This window comes from Poecile atricapillus, chromosome 3 (genome assembly GCF_030490865.1).
Source record: "Poecile atricapillus isolate bPoeAtr1 chromosome 3, bPoeAtr1.hap1, whole genome shotgun sequence".
In the NCBI taxonomy this organism is placed as follows: domain Eukaryota; kingdom Metazoa; phylum Chordata; class Aves; order Passeriformes; family Paridae; genus Poecile; species Poecile atricapillus.
In genome coordinates, this window is record NC_081251.1 from 30,632,115 (window position 1) to 30,652,014 (window position 19,900).

The 19,900-nt window shown below is 42.5% G+C and overlaps 2 protein-coding genes across 8 annotated transcripts in view; one reads left to right on the forward strand and one right to left on the reverse strand.

Moving 5' to 3' along the window:
• Positions 1 to 748: 748 nt before the first annotated feature.
• Positions 749 to 19,900, forward strand: part of KCNQ5 (potassium voltage-gated channel subfamily Q member 5) — a 282,191-nt gene continuing 263,039 nt past the window's right edge. For all 4 annotated transcript variants that reach the window (XM_058834709.1, XM_058834706.1, XM_058834707.1 and 1 more), the window contains exon 1: positions 749 to 2,096. In XM_058834709.1, the coding sequence (XP_058690692.1) occupies positions 1,741 to 2,096 (356 nt within the window). In that variant the 5' untranslated portion in view covers positions 749 to 1,740. The remainder of the gene's footprint in view (positions 2,097 to 19,900) is intronic.
• On the reverse strand, positions 2,115 to 18,861 carry LOC131577195 (uncharacterized). Of its 4 annotated transcripts, none has more exons than XM_058834711.1 (4): positions 18,696 to 18,861; positions 16,333 to 16,381; positions 6,834 to 6,958; positions 2,115 to 6,039 (listed from the first exon to the last, which is right to left on the reverse strand). In XM_058834711.1, exon 4 carries the CDS (start codon positions 2,956 to 2,958, stop codon positions 2,329 to 2,331), a length of 630 nt encoding a protein of 209 aa, XP_058690694.1. In that variant the 5' UTR covers positions 2,959 to 6,039; positions 6,834 to 6,958; positions 16,333 to 16,381; positions 18,696 to 18,861; the 3' UTR covers positions 2,115 to 2,328. The 4 variants fall into 4 exon arrangements, 2 of the variants coding, with proteins under 2 accessions (XP_058690694.1, XP_058690693.1); XR_009277160.1 differs by lacking the exons at positions 2,115 to 6,039; positions 6,834 to 6,958 and adding exons at positions 9,990 to 11,528; positions 13,124 to 13,167; XM_058834710.1 differs by lacking the exon at positions 6,834 to 6,958.

Below are 19,900 nucleotides of genomic sequence, written 5' to 3' on the forward strand. Positions count from 1 at the left end.
AGAAAGTGTAGTGAAGACAGGAAGAAGTTTTAACTCATCATTTAAAGACGTCTGACTGAATGTCATTGGGCACACTGTAGCAATGAGTCAGTACTGGTGGTGTGTCCGTGTTGCATTAGTAGGGGCACAAGTTAACATTCGCTGCCAGAACACGAAATGTGTCTTACAATTTCTTCTTTTCTGGGACTTGAAGTCCGTGTGTTAATCAAAGATTGAGAGACTGGCCTCTAACTAGCCAGCACAGAGGAAAAAAATACCAAAAATTAATTTCTGAATGTTTTTATTGAATTTCGCTTAACATTAGCATACACCTTGCTGTTTTTCATTACCACTTCAGGAATTAGTGTCACATTTTCACATCGGGGCGCTCAGGCTGCAAAACCAGCTGCATGTCAGCTATTTCTCGTGAAGTGGGTGCTGAAGTGCCGGGGGGTGGCTTCTCCTGTCCCCCGGGCAGCGCGGGGCTCCCAGGCGTGCCCGGGGGACGGCGGGCGCTGCCGAGCTGCGGCGGCAGGAGCGGCACGGGCGGCGGCTGCCCGCAGCAAGCGGACACGGAGTGCGGGGGAGTGTTTGGGGATGGCCGGGGGTCGCCCGCCGAGCACGGGCGATAACCCACGGGCAAAGCGGGCGCGGTGCGGCGGCCGGGCGGGCAGCGCGCTGCGGCCGCGCCTGCGGGTGCCGGGGTGGGTGGTGTTTTTTTCCGCAAGCTCACCTTGATGCGGCGGGGCGTAAAAGGGCCGCGCTCGGCAGGGGGAGCATCGCTGTCTCGGCGCAGCGCGGGCACCGAGCGGCGGCACCGCTGCGCTCCGGCCGCACCGCGCCGGGGCCGGAGCTGAAGGGGACCTTGGGGGAGCCCGCAGGAAGGACAGGCCCGCCGCTGCCCCTGGGATCTGCTGTCTCGCCGCCGCACGAGGCCGGGACACGGCGGAAGCGCCGGAGCGGCGTGCCGGGCCGCGCCGCCCCCTCGGGGGGACACCCGGCGGCTCGTCTGCGCTGCCCCGCCCGGGCCGGCCGCGCTCCCTGCCCGCAGCGGGGTCCCGCCGCCGGCCGATCCTCCCCCGCGCCTCCGCCGGGACTTACGGCAGTTTTGTTACTTTCTCGGACTTACATGGACATTTCCCGGGAGCGCGCGTAGAACGCGGGCGCCTCGTCCCGCCAGCCGCTCTTCGCCCGCCCCGCCGCGGGCACCGCCGCTGTCTCTGCCGCTCGAGCCCCGGGACGCGGAGGCGCCCGGCGGCGCGGCCCCCGCCTGCCCCCACCGGCCCGCCTGCCTCGCCGACTTTCTCCGCCGCTCGGAGCGAGAGCAACAGCTTGCCCGGCCCGGCCGGGCCAAACGACGCGGGAGGCAGCGAGGGAGCGGGCGGCGGCGGGCACCGCCGAGCCGCGGCCTCTCCGCCGGAGCCGCGAGGAGCTGCCCTCCCTCCCTCCTCCCCGTCCCGGGCCGCGGAGCCACGCCGGGCGGCGCTGCGGGGACCGGCGGCGGGGCCCCGCCGCCCGGGACGAGAGCGCGCCCGGGGGGGCGCCCGCTCCCTCGCCGGGGCCCCCGCGAAGCTGCCGCAGGCCGGCCCGCCGCGCCGGGCGCCCAAAGTGGCCCGCGCCCCCGCGCCCCGCGGGCGCCGCCCGGAGACCCTCGGCCCCCGCTGCCTCTTGCGGGCTGCTGCCGCGGGGTGCCTGGCCGCCGCCGCCCGCGCCCTGCTCCGCCGCGGCCCCGGCGCCCGCTCCGGCGCCCGGGGTGATGCCATGCCCCGCAACCACGGCGGCGGGGAGGAGGGCGGCTCCGCGGGGCTCTGGGTGAAGAGCGGCGCGGCATCGGGCATGAAGGATGTGGAGTCGGGCCGGGGCAGGGCGCTGACGAGCTCGGCGGCCCGCGGCGACGGCCTGCTGCTCCTGGGCACCGGCGGCGCGGCCGCCCCCGCCGGGCTGCGGGAGGGCCGCCGCGGGAAGCACGGCGCCCGCATGAGCCTGCTGGGGAAGCCGCTGTCGTACAGCAGCGGACCGAGCTGCCGCAGGAACGCCAAGTACCGCCGCCTGCAGAACTACCTGTACAACGTGCTGGAGCGGCCCCGCGGATGGGCCTTCGTCTATCACGCCTTCGTGTGAGTACCGACCCGCTCCCCTCTCCTCCCGTCCCGTCCCGTCCTGTTCTGTCCTGCCCCGACCCCTCCCGTCCGTTCCAGGGCTGCAGCCCGCACCTGTCCTGAGCAAAGCCGCGCCACACGGCGCGGCGCGTACCTCCCCGCCTGCCCCTCCGGTCCCCGGGCATCACTCCGTGCCGGGACTCGGGCAGGACGAGAGCCCCCGAGTCGCGCCCAAAGTGCCCGGGAGGAGTCAGCGGAGGCGCGGGAGCCGCTGCCACCTGCGGCCGGCTCTCCGCGGGCGGCGGGAAATCCCGCGCAGCCCGAGGTGGGAGGTGATGGGGGAAAGCTCGGTGCACCCGGCAGAGAGAACCGGAGGGGAGCACGGCGGGGAGCACATGGTCGCAGGTCTCCCGGGCGCCCAAGGCAGCCGGCTTGTGCGGGGGAAGACAGCGCGGCGCTCCCGCTGATGCCGCACGCCGGCCTCGAGGTTAGACGGAGCGAGGGGTGCCGGCGGCTGCCGGGTCCTCCCCTCGACGGCGGGGCGCGGTGGGTACGCCAGCGATACCCGCGGTGCCTGTCCTGCCGAGCGGACACCGAGCGCTGCCCGGTTTGAAAAGTTACCGCCGCGGAGCCGCAGCGCTCGGTTCTGCCTCCAGCGTGTTTTCCGGGCGCGCCTGGTCCCCGCCTCGCAGGGAGTGCGGGTGACAGCGCCTTCCCACGCGCGATGCTGCGCCCCAGGTGCGGCCACCTGCCGCTGGCAGGGCCGGGGACCGCCCGAGGCAGGGTGCAGCGAGCGGCCGCCGCTCTGGCGGCTTCTCAGCCTGTGCCTGCCGCTGCTGAGCTTTTGATCTTTGCAAGTGACGGTTCCTGTCGCCCTCATTCTGAAAAAGCCCGTGACGGAAATACATGTTCCGTCTCATCGCTCAGTGGAGAGCGGTACTGTCACCACGCTGCCAAACTTGTGTTAACTTCAAGAGGTTTGCCCAGGACACCTGTGCGAGGGGACCCGTGGCTGCAGTCACTGCTTGCAGTATCCTTGGGGTCAGCCATGTTCCTTAGTTCATCAGCAATCCTGTTTTTATGGGTTTCGGTAGTATTCGGGGGAAAGGTCTTACTTAAAGTTCTTTTGGATGCAAAGCATGCATGCAACACAGCCTGACAAGGAGTCGTGACAGTGGATCGTATTTATGGGAGAAAACGTGATCAATTACAGAGGAAGTTAAGCATTACTGTATTGGGGATATAATACAAAGTATTGTTATGTCTGACTCTTACATCATAAACGAGTAAGAATATTTAACTGATATGCTGTAAGTAACAGTATTTGTTCCATGATAGTCATGGAAATCAAGCTAGCGGCTGCAGCATCTTGGCTAAAAAAACAACTGCTCCCTGAAAGCTGTTTGACAGCATAAAGAATGCTCCTCTCCCAGCAGTGAAGGGAACCCTCAAATGTTACTTTAATAGCAGCTGTTGTAAGTAAAAAGGTTCCAGAAACATGGTAATCCGATGAATAAGATACTTTGTGGATAGATTCATTTAGTGGATGACAATTACTATAGATAGCAAGTAGTAGAAATGTGGTTAGTGTCATATATTATTCAGTAAAAGGATTTTTGTCCGCTTAGAGGATTTTCACATTATTTCTGTTTTACTCTGAAAATCAACTCTTACACCTAAAATTTTCTTCTTGGAGGGCATTTATTTGGTACATTTTGCTGTCTGGGTTCTTACAGGTGTTTTCCTGTGGCCTAGCTGGATGTAAAGTAGTGTTGCAAGAAACACTAAAATATGTGCTAGGAATCATTTTATTGCTATGCCTGAAGTTGCCATACGAAATCTGCAAATTATAATTTTGGACCTTTTTGTCTGAGTTCATGATAGAAATCTCTAAAATCAGAAAAGTTCAAGTTGGAAATACAGCTGAAAAGTTCAAACCTTTAAAAAAAAAAAAAAAAAGGTGGTAAATTTCCAAATGGAGTGGAGTCATGACACAGCAGCGCTGTAAACAAGGAAGATTGCCAGCTGCGTTTAGATAATTGCCTGCATAGAAAGGGTGCCAGTTTTAATTTTTAATTGCAAATGGCAATTTTGGCAAATGTAATGCCAACATCACATCTTTTATCTGAACAGATCTGTGTGAAAGAGCTTGAAACATTACTGTAGTATAAGACACCCAGTAATAATACTACCTTAAAGTATCTGTCCCTGATAAAGTGTTTAGAGTGCATTTAAACTTCCATTGGATTTCAGTTTGACAGCCATCCTTACTGCCAGTCTACAAATTATTTTAATGTATTTGTATAATTCTGATTTAATCACAGTCAGATAATAGGATAATATTTATGGCGTTCCAGGAGGATTTTTTTCCAGCCACCTGATCAAATATAGTTGCATCTTGGAAAACAGGCTTTCTTACAGAATTAAAACCAAAACATAATAAAAAAGCCACAGCTATTTGAAAAAATAAATCTTGAGACAAGTAGCTTAGAGTTGCAAAGACATTACAAAGTACGTGGAGGAGATGTCTGCTTCTACCACTGCTAAGCTATTCTTGACTGCAGTGGAGCCCGTTATAGCTCTGTACTATTTCTGGTACAGGAATGGGCTATCTGGGGTGAGACCTTTTGAGTAGATCATTGGTGTCCTGAAACCTCACTCTGATATGCAGGTTGAAGTAACACAAGGGTGGTTACAGATTTTTTGGTTTAAAGGCTTTGATCTAGCAGTTTAGATATGTGTGTTTGTTTCTTAAATAAGAACTAGGCAATTGAATATTTGTTACAAATAAGAAATCATTCCTGCAGTGATATTTTCACTCCCATAGGGAAAAAGACTTTAGAGCTGAGAAGTATGCCAAGTTAGCTCTTCTTTTTTATTCTTGCCCTTTCAAATAAGATAAAAATAGGCCAGCCACCTAAGGAATGAGTGTTGTGACCTACATTCAGAAGTCAATTGGTTAATTTGTAAATACAAACCTGCCAGATTCTAGAAGACAGCTATTCTACAAACTTCTTCAACTAGGGGAGGAAGTTACTCTTGAGCCAAGGCCTTTGCTTTCAGTAAAGTTGTGCTGGGGAGCAGAGCCATAAATGACATGTTTCTTGACTCCTTTTTTGTGTGCCTCAGCAGTTCGTTGCGTGGAAAGTTGGATTAAAATTTAAGATATTTCCTGAAAGTTTTTGAAAACCTTCTTTTCAGATACCACAGTTTTCTGTTCTTAATCATTCAGGGGTACCAAAAATATGAACACTTAAAAAATCAGAAAAGAACATTCATGCCATTTGTGTGTAATGAGTCAGTAACTTAAACTCCTGCTAGAAAAATATTTATGCCACACCACATCACCTACACATGGAGCCATGTGCACCCTTAACACATGTGCTTACATTAAAAGGCCTTGATATTGTAACTTTTCAAAAGCATTGTCTTAGGATGTTTCAGGATTTCTTTCTGTTATTGCTGTTGCATTTTATTATGGCTTGTATAGTGTAATAAAATGTGCAGCCATTGCCTTAGAATGATCAAAGGGGAATTCCAGATTTGTTGCAAATTTAACTCTGGGTTTCATCTTCAGTTATCATAAGGACTTTGTATTATTTTTGTTCTTAATTGACATTCTGAAAATGAGATGGCATGAGATGTTCAGAAAAAAAAAACACTGCTCTTTGATACTGTTTGTACTGGTAGGATATAATTAGTTGCATAAGTTTCCTGATTTAACATGTTGGATTTATTTCAGGAATAATAAAGTTTCTGTTTCTTACTGGCTTCTTTGTAATATATTCCATGCAGAAGTCTTTGACATTTGTTGTGGGGATGTCCTTCACTTTACAAAGCTACCAGATTTTGTTCTAGAAGCTTCTCAGTTCCAAATCACACATCTGGATGTGTGCACAAGGGCAGTAGCACTTTGCATGGCCTGTAGTGATAGGTTTTCACAGACATCCCCCATTGGCCACTGCAGAAGATAAGATACAGTGTTAGTTGGGTTGCAAGAGCCTGTGTGGAATTATTCTTGCTTTTGTGTTATCAGTGGAAAAAAAATGAAAAATTATTTGTGGAAAAAATATAATGATACCATCAAAGATTTAACTAGCTATTTCAGCCTTCCAGATCTGCCAGAAAGTATATAGCTCAGTAATGATCAGGATGGCTATTGAACAGCAGGTCTTTGCTTGTGAGCTAACAGAGCTGCATCACATCATGCCCTTGGTACAATAACAGAGGTTCCATATTCTGATTAGAAAACCAATCATGTGCAACAGCCAAAGGACTTGCTTTTTCTCATACTATTGAAAGCAGGAGAAATTATTTTGTCTCTTTCTTTTTTCCATCTTGTGCCTTCTAATGAACTAGTTCCAGGTGCTCTATGGGTAACTCAACAGCTTTCATCTTTTCAGGTCCCATTTCTGAGTCAGGACCTGGTGATGTTAGGGTAATAATATGTTTCTATATGTTTGTAAAAACAAATAATAATATGTTATTTACAATTAATAAATAATGGTGTTGACAGCATAAATATGCAGCAAATCAAATCTTATTAGGTACTGAGGACATAAAAATTTAAAACTCTTTAACTGTAGCACACAAACTTTAGTAGGCATTTTCTTTCAGGGACAATGAATCAAAGTGGATGTTTAGATGCCCTTCCGTATAAATCTGCAGTGATTTGCTGCATTTGAAGCAGTCTGATTCTATACATGTGCATATTTCTCAGCTACACATTGTTTTGAAGGAATCTTAGGAAATTACCCAGTCCAGCTGGGAGAAACACTCTTCCCAGTCATGTGAGATGGCTTTGTCTAGATAGCTCTTAAACTTCACTGGATGAAGGTCCCACCACCCTGCTGAATAGCCTGCAGGTCTGCAACACCTGCCTGTTGAAAAAAGAGGGGGTTTGATACAGGGAGGAAAGAATGGAAGGACCACCCTGAACCTCCCAAGTGGCAGTTTATGGTCATTGTCCCTTTTCATATGTTCTGTCACTGCTGAGAAGATTCTGTCTTCTTTATCATTGTGATTTACCTTCAAGTAGATGTAGGTTGCTACTGGGTCACCTGTTAGATCACCCTTCTGTCAGACCAAACATGCTTATCTCCATCAGCTGCTCCAAGACAAAAGCTCAAGGCTCCTGAGTATCTTGGTTGCTCTCCAGCATTTCCTCTGTCTTGTTCACATCCCTGTTCAGCTGGGAAGGATCACAGCTGACTGCCCTAGTGGGAGGCCATGCTGAGGAGGAAACTTTTTCAGCCTGCCAGTCCCAGTATTCCAATGTAGTTGCTTTCTGCTTGCCTTATTTCTGATGAAAGTGTGCTGTTGGCTTGCTCAACCTGCTGTGTCCACAGAAACGCCCTTCTTGCTGGGCCTGCCACCCAGAACCCAAACAGTGGGTTCCCAGCCTGAATGGATACACGGGATTATTCTGCACCAGGTGCAGATATCTGCTTTTCTTTTAGCTGCATTCACAGATGTTTGTGAATGTCATGTCCAGTATTTTCTTGTTCTATCTCTGTCATTGTGTACTGACCAGAGAAGTGGAGATGTAACAATCTTTAAACCCACTTGTCCTCTTGCTTTGTGATTGGCAAAGACTAAATGCTCAGCCATGCTTCATTCCTTCTCTTTCCTGGTGCTGTTCACACAGACAGCTGTTGGACAGCAGACTTTGCCTGGAACCCTGTCATGGACACTAAATAACACCTAGCCTCTATTTTTCACTTGTTTTTTGTTGGTTTCTATTTTCGTTGGTTCTTTTTGAAGGAGCAGGGGGTTTGTTTATTTTCTGTTTGCTTGTTTTTGTGGAACCTTTTGTGGTTTTGGTTGGTTTTTTTTTTGTTGGAGAGTTATTGTCCACCTCAGGATTTTTTTTTTGTTGGAGAGTTATTGTCCACCTCAGGATTTTCAGTAGATAAGTATTAGGAATGCTTACTTTTGTAAAATACTGTTTCACATTTATTTTTTGAGGTTTGATCTACTAAATTTTCTCATTTGTACTGGCTTTACTTTCTGATTCAAGAGTAGTGACCTAAACCACTACACCAGAGGAAGCAAATAATTTTCCATAAAAATAAAAATTGATCGATGGCTTTCTATAAAGAAGACTGCAAAAGGTTTTCTTGGAGAAAGAGTCACCAAGCCCTGGGTCGGGGAGGGTTCATGCATGTGGACTTTCCTCTATTTGTTGTAAGGTTTACTCCTTAAATGAGATTAGGAATTGTGTTTAGGAAGGTTAGTGTTTGAATTTCAAATAAATGTACAACATTTGCAAGCAGAATCTTCTTAATCCTACAGCAAGACATGAGTTAAGAAATTTCTTCATAATTATCTTTTTGCTGTAACTTTTTCTCCTTTCACAAAACCCATGCAATGAACATTATACATGGGGATGAGACTCTTAGCTCAATTTTTCTTGGTGTACCAGTCTTTGGTGAGGCTTTTTTTGTCTTTTTTATTGAGTGTGATGTATGATGTGTGAATTCTTGGGAAACTTTCTGTGGTCTCATATGATGAAAGAACCTGCCCAAAATTACAGATTTATTCTGAGAGTTGGTATGTGAATTTATAGTATGGCATTGTTCTCAAAGGAGAGGTGGTTTTAGTGAATTAAAGAATGGATTTATAAAGATTTTAATTGCCTGTGAGAGAATATTTGTGTGACAGATTTTCAAAGTAGGCCCTGAACAATATCTTAATGGTCTAGACACCTTTCTTCACTGGACACTTTTTTAAAGTTTCTGTGTTGTTCAATTTTTCAATCAGAAACAGGTCATGATATCTATTCAGACTTGATGCTCTTTGCATGCTCTAAGTCTGACTATATTTTTAATACATATTCACCCTGTTTTACTGTTTATTGTAGCTTAACTAAGTTTCCTGAATTGGGTGAAAGTACAAGTGAACTAATATTTTGCAATAATGTCAAATATTTTTTTAGCATCAAATGGAATACCAATGATTATTCAATTAATAATAGTGATTTCCCTATTCACTAATAATAAGCATAATTAAAATACTTAACAATACTCATAAAAATGCAGTTAAATTTTTCATAATTGTTTCAGTGAAAAGGAAAAGCACATGGTTTGTTATTTTATTAATCTTTTTATGGAGGAAAACCTTTTATTCCTTGACAACATAAACTGCTGACAGTGCAAATAAATCTCACTGTGGTAGGGTAGTTATTTCTTAGTAATTCAAAGGTAAAACTTATTTGCCAAGTATTTAACATTCTTATATGGTTCATATTTTCATTAACATAAGCAGTGAAAATTAATGAAATTTGCAACTGATTTTAATTGAAGCAAAATTGAGTCTTTTGCTCTCAGGTGGAAAAGATGGAGTAGAAAGCATGAATAATACTATCTAACAAAAAATCTTTAACATGTATGCATAATGGACATAATTTACTATGTTACTCCTAATGAGGCAGATGTTCATTTCACAATAAATGTTCCTTTTTCTCATTAAGACTAACACCCAAACTATTTCTCAATCCATTAACACAATACAGCATGCATTCTTGCTTTTTTTAATTAATGCTGGTGCATTAAGAGTCACTTGTAAACATGTTTTATATAAAATGTACTGAGTTTGGGGGAACTTGAAATATTTTTTTCTCTTTGTTTTCTCTGCAAGATTTTTTATTTCTTTTTTTAAGTTGGTTTTACAGATTTCCTGTAAGAGAGCAGATGTAGATTACTCAAGGGACTGCCATCACAGGTCAGTTAAGGTAGAAAATTCTTGAACTGTACAGTATATCAATTAATTTTAAGGAGTTGCCCTTTCATGTGCAAACCCCCCATCCCTTTAAAGATATTAATTAAAAGTTCAAAAGCTGTCTTATAGGTCAGCTGCACCTAATCAAGAAATATTTTCAATTTTCTGTTGAGCATTAGATTTATCTTCTGATAGCTATCTGAGTTGCAGTGTAATTGCATTACAGGAAGCTCAGCAAAACGTTCATCATTTGGGGCACTGAAGTGTAGTCTCAGACAGTGTCTTCTGCTTGAAAGACTATGTGATTATTTCTTAATATATACAGTCTGGTCCACTCTGATTCAGAGGTGGACACAGTCCTCCAGCCAGACATATCTGAAGTTTTCTGTTTGGATTTCATCCAGGAAAATCTCCAAACATAAATGTGTGTGTTTTCCTTAACAGAGATGGACATAAGTATGTCTCTAAGCATTTTCTTGAAGAGTGAATAATTTTCAAAGGCATGAAGTACCTGCAGCTTCCTTTCATTATTCTATTGTGCATTCAATGGGTAATTCACTTTTTTCTCCCCTCTTGTACAGAAAGAAGTTTAACAAATGAATCATGCTCTTAAACTGATTAGAAATAATGAAGAAAGGAAGTTCAGTACCTGCCCACGTCTTGATTTTAGCATTATATTCCTGTTTGGCTTGGATTCCTTCTTGCTTTGAGACTCCATAGTTTGACAAAGCAAACATATTAATGCCTTTTGAGGTTTCTTTAGAGTTTTTATTCTTTTATTATAATCATACGTGATACCATATGGAAGGAACAGACTGGTGCCAGGAGTCAAATATGACCAAGCCAAGAGAATAAAAACTTTATGCTTTGAGAAAAAAAATGCTACTGAACACATTCAGATACCTACTATTTCACTAGTGTCATAGATTAGAACACTTGCATACACTCTTGAGGTCATTCAGTCAGAAATAGCATCTAATCTAGGGCATTAAATTTAATTGCTTTTTGTGGCCTAAGCTCATCCATAACCATGGTATCTGAGAACTACCCATTAGAAGTAAATGTGCAAATCTTTCCCTTCAAAGCTTTTGTGACAGGAGTGCACTTAAAAGTTGCTGCTGGGCCTTTCTGCACATAAGACTCCTGACATACTTGAGAGGGTCTTTTGTGGGAAAATTGAGATGAAATACTGTTTTGGATGCATTTCTGTAGGTAGTGGGGATGGAGAGCCACTGATCCTTGGCAGGGAGTTTGAAAATGTAGGCCACTCTCTTTGTGAGAAAAGTGTCTGTAAGTGCATCTTTTTAATAGTGAAACTGCCCTCTCACAGGAGAGATGGCAGGTGGTGCTGAAGCTGACAGTAAAGCTGGCTTGATGAGGCTGGTGTGATATCCAGTAGTGCAGTATTGTAGTGATACACTACTGCCAGGCTGGTAAGCAGGTGATGTCCTCTTCCCATCAGGCAGCCCAACACTGGAGAAAAGGAATTGCCATGTTTCCAAAAAAATCACACAGTGAATTCATCACCTTGAAAAACTCTTTTACATCCAAGAGAATTATGCTGACTGGGGTCAGAAGTCTCTAAATTCATTGGGAGAAGTCTCTTTTTCTGTTTACATCTCTCTGCAGTTGATATTTATCTGTCGAGTCAGGTTTATTCACAGGTACCAGAAGAATCACTGCCACAGGAAGGAGCAGAGTCTTGCTCTTTGCAGCTCTGTGCAGAAGGATCTGTATAGATGGCAGGAAATGTAAAGCCGTGTGTGAACGAGCTACTTACAGGTATCTGTGCAACAGAGAGGGAGGGAGGGAGGGAGGGAGGAAGAGCCTATGCTGGCAATGGGAGGGTTTTTCTTAGACCTGTACCTCAGACTCTTCTGAATGTAGTTCTGAGAATTTAGAAGCATCAAATCACAGAATCATTTAGGTGGGGAAAGCGTTTAAGATCATAGAGTCCAACTGTAAATCTAACACTGCCAAATCCACCACAAAGCCATGTCCCTGCCTTCCGTATCTACCACAGGTCTTTTAAATGCCTCTAGGGATGGGGAGTGAATAACTTTCCTGAGTGGCCCGTTCCAATGCTTGACAGTCCTTTCTTTCTGTGAATTTTTTTTTTCCTAATATCCAATATAAACCTCCCCTGGAACACCTTGAGGCCACCTCCTCTTGTCCTATTGCTTGTTACTTGGAAAAGGAGACCAACCCCATCCTTACTTCAACATGCCTGTCTTGTGCCTTTGGCCACACTTAATGTTTTCACTAGAAGTGTTAATAAAATATTGCTTCTTCCAGGAGGTTCCATTACGCTTCAGGTGCAGCTATGGTTAGTTACAGGAAGTGTGCATGCCCTCAAGTGACTTATTCGGCTTCTAGTTGATGAATCTCTGCATGTTTTTCTCTTTGATATGTCCCAACCACATCTGCAGACTGAAGATAAAGCAGAATTTAGAATAAAAGACGAAGAGCTTTGCTAATGTCTGGGGGTGTTGTAAATTTTTACATTATTCAATTTGCTCAATCAGACATTTTTCTTTCCCCTTAAGCTTGGAAAATAGAGATTTCATTTAGTGGTTGGAGATACTGTCTGGAAGGGAGCTATCCTTCCCAAAAGGTCACACTGATTGCTGACTAAACTCAGAACTTGCCTTTGCAAATAGTTTGTTTGCCGGGTGGGGTATTGGAGTTGAGAGATTATTGTTGGCTATGATGAGGAGATGATGGTCCTGAATTACAAACACTCTTTGGAAGAAAATTTGACTTTCATCCTGAAAATTCTTGTAGACATACTTTTTAGTGGTGCTATTAATAGATGTAGGTATTTACAGAGTAATTACTAGAAACCATCAAACTGAACATTGATAAAAGCTCTATCTTTACTTCAGGAATGATGGGAAAAACCCGTCTGAATTAGAGAGATTTTATAAAGCTTCTTAAGTTGTATTGAGAAATTCTTCTATGGAGAGAGGAAGGCCTAATCTTCAATGCTCCCACGTTATGTATGGGCACTCTGCACGAGATTTTGCTGTTTGGAGATATTAGATGAGGAGAGTTATGGCAAGAGCATCTGTGGTGTTGCAGAGGCAGAAGTTATCTAGGTGTGAATACAGTCACGGAGGGAAAAGAGAATTTATGACTGTCTACTTGACTGTAACAGTACTTGACTGATACTATATATTACTTTCAGGTTGGAAATGTGTTTGTCTTCTATTAATAATATGTTTTTAATATTTTCCCCCTTTCACCTGTTTTCTCTAGAGAGAAAGCTGAAGCGATAGTATGACTCAGTTTACTGGATTTTTATGTAAATAAAACATGGTATTGACCTTTACATTTTTCTTCCATCGAGGTCTTCACCCTGTATGCAGATCTGTGGAAATATCACAACATGAAAGTTTTGTTCACTACCTGATTCTATTCCTGATTGCTTTTCCTTTGGTAAATATTCATGTAAATCTTGCTGAAGCTGAGCCTCAGCTAGTTTATTCCTATTTGGGCCCACTCTTAGCCGGAGCTCAGGTCGCTTTTTAGCTGCTCTTACAGGTCATTTCATGGGAAGGGCTGCAGCTGGACAGTGAGATGCAGTCCAATCTCTGACCTCCAGCATGGCTGCATCTACAGTTGGAGGAAAACCTGGGGAGATGTGTCTGAAATACCCTCTGGAATTCAGAAACTCGGTGAGAAATGCTTTCCTCAGGGACTTTTTCTTCAGAAAGGGATTCAGTCAGTCTTACTCTTGTCCAGTTTTCTTTGAAACCATAACTGAGTTAATACACGTAAAATATAAAAGTATATTAATATTAGATCAAATGTTGTTATTGCTGCTGTTCATGAATGGGAAAGCTGGAGCCAAAGTAACTGTTCTAAACTGAGCACAATACCACACCAGTAAGTCTCAGAAGAAAAGTATTTACTTGGAAAAATCCTTTGTATGATTTTGCTCTCCAGGATTTTTCATATGCCCATATCTGTAAATTATCTCACCACAATAAAAGGTCATGGCATTTTTTTGGCTTGCCTTTATCACCAGCTTTAGGAGATAAATAATATAATGGATAATGACTGAAAACTTGGATATATTGCAATAAAACAGTGACATTTCAGATATGATCTCCACCTGGAAGATAAAATTTACTACCAGAGTGCTCATTTATTTAAGAAATACGATTTTACAAAATTTTGACTGTATTTTGCAGGCTTATTAATCCATGACAAAATTGTATTCTTCTCTGTCTTAAGTATAAAGTCCCTAGGAAGTAAAATGTAAATGAAAATAATCCTGGCAGAAAATGTGAACAGTTGTAAAGCAATTTGCAGAAGAGTCAGTGAAGAGATCTGAAGTGTATTTTGGTTTTGGAAATGAGATCAGTATATTAGAGAGGCCCATTCATCTCTCAGTGTATATTTAGCATCCTGCAGTGAACCAGTGACTGCCTCCATCACAGTCCAGTGTGTATCACAGAGTCATGTCTTACGACCCCGCAGGGTTCTGCTGTAGTCAGTGTTTTGGGATGGCTCAGTAATAAAGTTCTGTTTTTCGGCCTTGTCTTTAAACGTGAGGCATACTGTAATGGATATGTGACCTTGGCAGGTTATCCTGTTCCAAGTATGGATCTGCGGATTAATTTCGAACTGAGGGCTGCCTTCCCTACCTCTAGAGGGTGTGCAGGTGGTGGCAACAAATCACTACACATACAGTTCATACTGTTTTCTGGCAGGAGAATAGAATTGTTGTCTTGCAGTTTAGCCCTGGGAATTGCTGGTTACATGTTCTAAAAGAATCATTAGCATGTTAATCAGAACATTAGAACTAGAAGAATTCTAATTCTAGTCTAAGAGGATTAGAAACAGTAATTAACGAAGAACACTGGAAAATTGTTAGGACACCTTGTGAAAATGATGGCACATAGAGGTACAGTTCTGGAGGATGTCGTTTACCAATCTGCAAATTTCTTTCATGTAACAAATGCAGACTATACGAGTTCATGATTAAATAATCCAAGAATTTAAATAATCCTGCATTTTTCTAAATCACTGCAGGCAACAGTTGTCACTGTCTTTTATGCAGGATGATAACCCAGACATCATTGTTCAGGTGGACCTTTATAATTCCTAACACGATCTTTGTTGAGCTAATATCTCAAAAGTATACCTATTTGTCACCACAGTTCAAATTGTTGTGCAAACTCTTAATATTTTGGTTCTTGCAAGCTCCTTCTGTCTGGACTTAGCAGTATGCTCTGTGTGCTCATCCTTGTGGCTGTACAACCCTTGCTCCTCCTACTGCTCCCTCCTTGCCTGGGGAGAGAGTTAATCTTCACTTTCAATGGCTGTGAAAAGTATCCGGCTAGTTAATTTCTACAATTACATTTATAAGTGAGTAACAAAACCAGAAAGTCAGCTTTGCGTGATTCATGAGGTAGAAGGAAACAACAAATGGAACTGTTCCTTTTTGCTGGGTCTGACACCCTCAGCAGCATGTGATAGAAGTGTGTTTTGTATACCAATAAACTACCAGACAGTAGTAACAGTAGACTACCATGAGTGCACTTCTAACTTACTGCAGCTAAACCCAACTTCAGTAAAACTGCAACTAAACCTATGATGTGTTTTTTTCCCATTAATTTTTGAAAGTGACGCTTACTTTGGCAGATGCTGAACTGTTGCATGAGCTAGTAATTTCAGTGTTTACCAATTTTATGAAAATTAATTATCACATGGTTTATGAAAGTGTCCTTCCTGTATTATTTGTCTTTGTCTGAAGGTACTGAGTTAGAGAAATGGATGACTGGTGGAAGAACAAGCAGAATGGCAGCACAGCTTCTCAGCACGTGGCAGGGAAACTAGGATGCAGATGAATTAATAGTGCTAAAGATACACCTAGTTTTACAATTTTCCCTGAGGTTGGGAGCTAAAAAACTGCTGAGTTTAGTTGCTGGTAGAGACTGCTAATAATATGGGTAAAACATTCAATGGGATACCATGGAAGAACATACTGAAATCATTCTCATGGGTTCTTATAAACAAGTTGCTGTCAAAATCCTAGGTCTTGACAGTCTTTGAGAAGGGTACACATGAATTGGAGCAGTTAGTTCATTTTCAGGTACGTTTTTAGGCAGCTGCTTCTCCCAACTCACTTCTACATATGTATACTTTCGCAGTCTCTAGTATGGAATGAGGATGGACTTAATGCTCTTGAGATAGTTTAATTAATTTCAAGTGATATTGCTGTGATATCATCACTGTGTCTTCTGGGACAGTCTACAAAACCTCTAAAACTGTGTACAAATTATATGCAAATTCTTCAAAAACAGGAGTGGAAAAGAATATTTTTGCTTGTGACCGTGGATGAAACAGCAATCCAGATCTTTGCAACTAAGTGTCTTAAATATTTTCCCCTCTTACAAACTCTGGATGACAGGTGTTAAAAATTGATACATATCAGGGTAAGTAGGTGTCTAGGTAGGCTGAGTCCACTGTGCTTGCTCTTTCAGTTCTGCATTGAATCATTTAATACATGTCTATTAAAACAAACCTTTGTCTTCCCCAAAGACATGGGAAATAAGACTGCCAGCTCTTGTATCCTGAGGGGAAAAAAGAACCAAAATCACAAAAAAACCCAACCAACCAACAAAAAAAGCCACCAAAATAACCCCACAAAACAACAACAAAACATCAAAAAAAACTCCCAGCAAAACTGACTGGATTTTTTTTTTTCATATGGAGAGTCATATCAACCTTTTGAGTCCCAAGAGTTTCTAAATTCTTTTTCCAATGGAAAGGTGAAAAAAAGTATATAGTTTTTTATATACTATACACCTATATATTTGAGTATATAGGTGTTTTCTAATATACCACTCATAATTAAGACATAAGAATTCGAGTGGCTTTTTAATTACTCTGCTAGTCAATTTTTTTCTTCTTTTGCTTGTGCCCAGTTGATTTCCTAAGGAGCTATGATCTTTTCTTACCTCTGTGCTCTCTAATTAACTCAAGTTTTCCCTCAGAGGACAAGGGAACTGGAACCTAAAGTGGTCACCCTTGTAACAGGATCCCGTGGACGTTGCTGACGGTGAAAAGAGCACAGCTTTTAGCACCATGGTTTATTTCCTTTGAAATTTCAGCACCATCCTGGCATTTACCTCACACTCTTTTGGCTTTCAGAAAACTCTTTGATGCATTCAAGCATGTAGTTATTTATAAATATATATATGTATATATAAAAGTGCTGACGTACAGTGCTGTCTCCATTAATGAAAGCAGAGAGCATGATTTATATTTTGTTGAGTCAAACACTAGTACTTTTGGATAAAGAAATCTTTAGCAGGTACAAACAGCAGGCCGAATCCTAAAGCTGTTTACTAGCCGTTAATTCCAGGCTCAATCCAGAAGCTCTTACTCAAGCGAAATGCCTGTAGAGTAATAGGATGCTTTATCTCCTTATTCTTGAATTTTTAAGAGTGCTGTGTAATTTTTTTAAAAATTGTGTGGATTTTTATCAACCCCACATCATCTCATCTTGTGCAGCCTCAGGAGTGGCTGCTTGTGCAGTGGTGTATTATAGAGTAAATCACCTGCAGCTGCAATGTATCACAGTATGACGCAGACAGTGCTTTTACATTTTTGCTTTAATCATTTGCAATGAGTAACAGAGTGGCAAAATACTTTGTCTTGAAAAGTAGCCATTGAAATACTGCTGTAAAAGTCACCACAGAGTTTGGAAAATTATATGGTACAAAAGAACCTATTTTGCTACATACAGTTTTGTTCATTTCTGAAAATGATTGTTCTTTTGCAGGCATGGAGATCTGGATATGTTTCTAATGTAAAATGAACAGGAAATGCTTCAATTGTTCAAATAGCTCTTAAATGTATTTTAGTTTGATAGCTGATTGTATATTATGTTTGCAGGCTTTGTACAAAGCAGTGTTTAATAGCAGAGTTTGCTCCATAATGAACATAGATGAAGACTGTTCTTTATATTATCAATCTAAAAACCCACATGTATAATGCTATTGATGTTCAGTTGTCCCATTGCTTGGAATTTATTGCCACATTGCTTGGCACACAGCTGTCAAATAAGAGAACTCCTTACAACTCCAACTTAAGACTTGTCACTTCCCATTTAGAAAATGACCTTACAAGTTAGCCAAATGACTGGACTGCTATGGAACAGCAGCTGTTAGTGGAAAGTTCTCAAAATTGGCATGGATCACTTACTGGTCTCTCCTTTAATTGCTGATATCGTTGCCTGTGTATGCAGTTATCAATGTCTGTAATTGCTTTATAGTTCTCAGACAATTCTCTAATGGTTAGGATTGAATTTTAGCTTTTAAATTGAAAATATCTGAGGATTAATCTACTGGTTCGTATTGTGCATTTTCTAGCGACTTTATGTAAATTGCTGATTATTAATAACACCCTTGAGGCATGAAAATAAATTCTGTAACATTCTCATGATGAGATATGTTTTCTTTTGAAATCTCTGGGACCATATTTGGCCCAGTTGATTTACATAACTTGCCTGCATAGTATTGTGAAAGTGTAAAATAAAGAGTAAAATAAAACAGCTCAGCTGCACATTTCAAGATGTTTCTGAGGGAACAGTCCCAGACAAGCATGAGGTTTTTGTAGTCATCTCTTTGGTCCCACCTGCCCTGGACCACTGCAAAATACATTGCCTGATCTCATAATTTTACCTTAAGGTAAAATGACAAATTCTCAACATGAGCTGCTACTTAAGTCTGGTTTTGTACCAGTTCTGTAATTAAATCTGTCTTGAAGATTGTCTACAGAGAGGTATGATCATCAAATGAAAAACCCTGCAATTTATAAAGGTTTAAAAAGGTGAGAGTTAACAGCTGATAATTAAAGGTATCATTGCTTTAGTGCACTTACCCTCGTTTGATGTTCAGTCCTGATCTGTAACATTCAGTGTTGTTGTGTTGTCAGTGTTGGTCGTGTGACTCAGGTTGTGTAAAGCCACAGTTGTGAAGATACTCTCAATGGTACTGGGTACAAATATACTTAGAACCCGTTTCCTGTTGTGGAGTTCTTCCTTGCAGTGTCCTGTATGCTAATACATTACAACTTGCAACTTGCAGTGTTTTATTGCTTAATTTAAGCATAGTTTGCATTTCTTATGGCTTGATTGGTTGGCAAGGCATGCAGAAATTCTGAGTCAGATGCACCTATTTCTGGATGTCCAATATAATTAGGTGCAGCCCTGAAGCAACATGTTTTGTGCAACTTTCCAGGCGCACAAAATGCAGAAATACAAGGGAGGATTTAAAAGTTGTTTGGAAAAAAAAAAATTAGTGCCATTTAACTTTGACTTATGATTGTATTTGTTCTGATCAGCTTCATAATTATAAGATTATGCTGGGTTTTTTTTCTGTTTTCTTTTTGTATTTTTTTTTTGGTTTGTTTCAGTAATTATAACATTGATACATATGAAATATGCCAGATGGAAATTCCTGGTAATGTCAGTGTCCTGTATAACTTTGGAGCAGTTACGTAGAACCAGTGTGGTCATTAAATTCCACAAATTGCTGTTTTCTGTAACCTTGTCCTGGGGCATTGCTGTTGAAAGTGAGTTTTGTTTCTGTAGCTTAGGTAGTCTGGTTTGCATGACTAGCCTGCTAAAAAGCATGTTGATTACTGCAGTTGGGTGCATGGTGCTGACTGAAAACAGGACTGAAACCAGCAGCTTCTTCTAGGCATTATTCACTGCTGCTAATGTTTGACTCCAAAAAATTGGGTTTGAATTTGTCACTAGGAGAGGAAAGCAGTTTGACTGTAATAGTCTTACTAAAATGGAAAAGTACCCCAAAAAACCGTTTCTGTACTTCTGAAGACTAAGGTTCTATTGAACAGGTAATTTTTAACTGCATCAAAAACAATTAAGTGCTTAATTGCTTGTGTGTAAATAACAAAGCAAAATCCATATGGGTAGTAATTTAGGGAGAAATTAAGTGCCACGGAGTATAGTATTGGTTTTCCTGAAATACAAGAAATCTGTCAATTCCCAAAGCACAGAATCACATTCATCCATTTATTGAAAATATTTCCTCTTAAGAGACGTGTGTAGAATTTAAAGGTCT

Bases quoted from the DNA above. Each gene is read 5' to 3' on its own strand.
- LOC131577195 (XM_058834710.1), bottom strand. From the start codon at position 2,958: ATGAGGGCGACAGGAACCGTCACTTGCAAAGATCAAAAGCTCAGCAGC.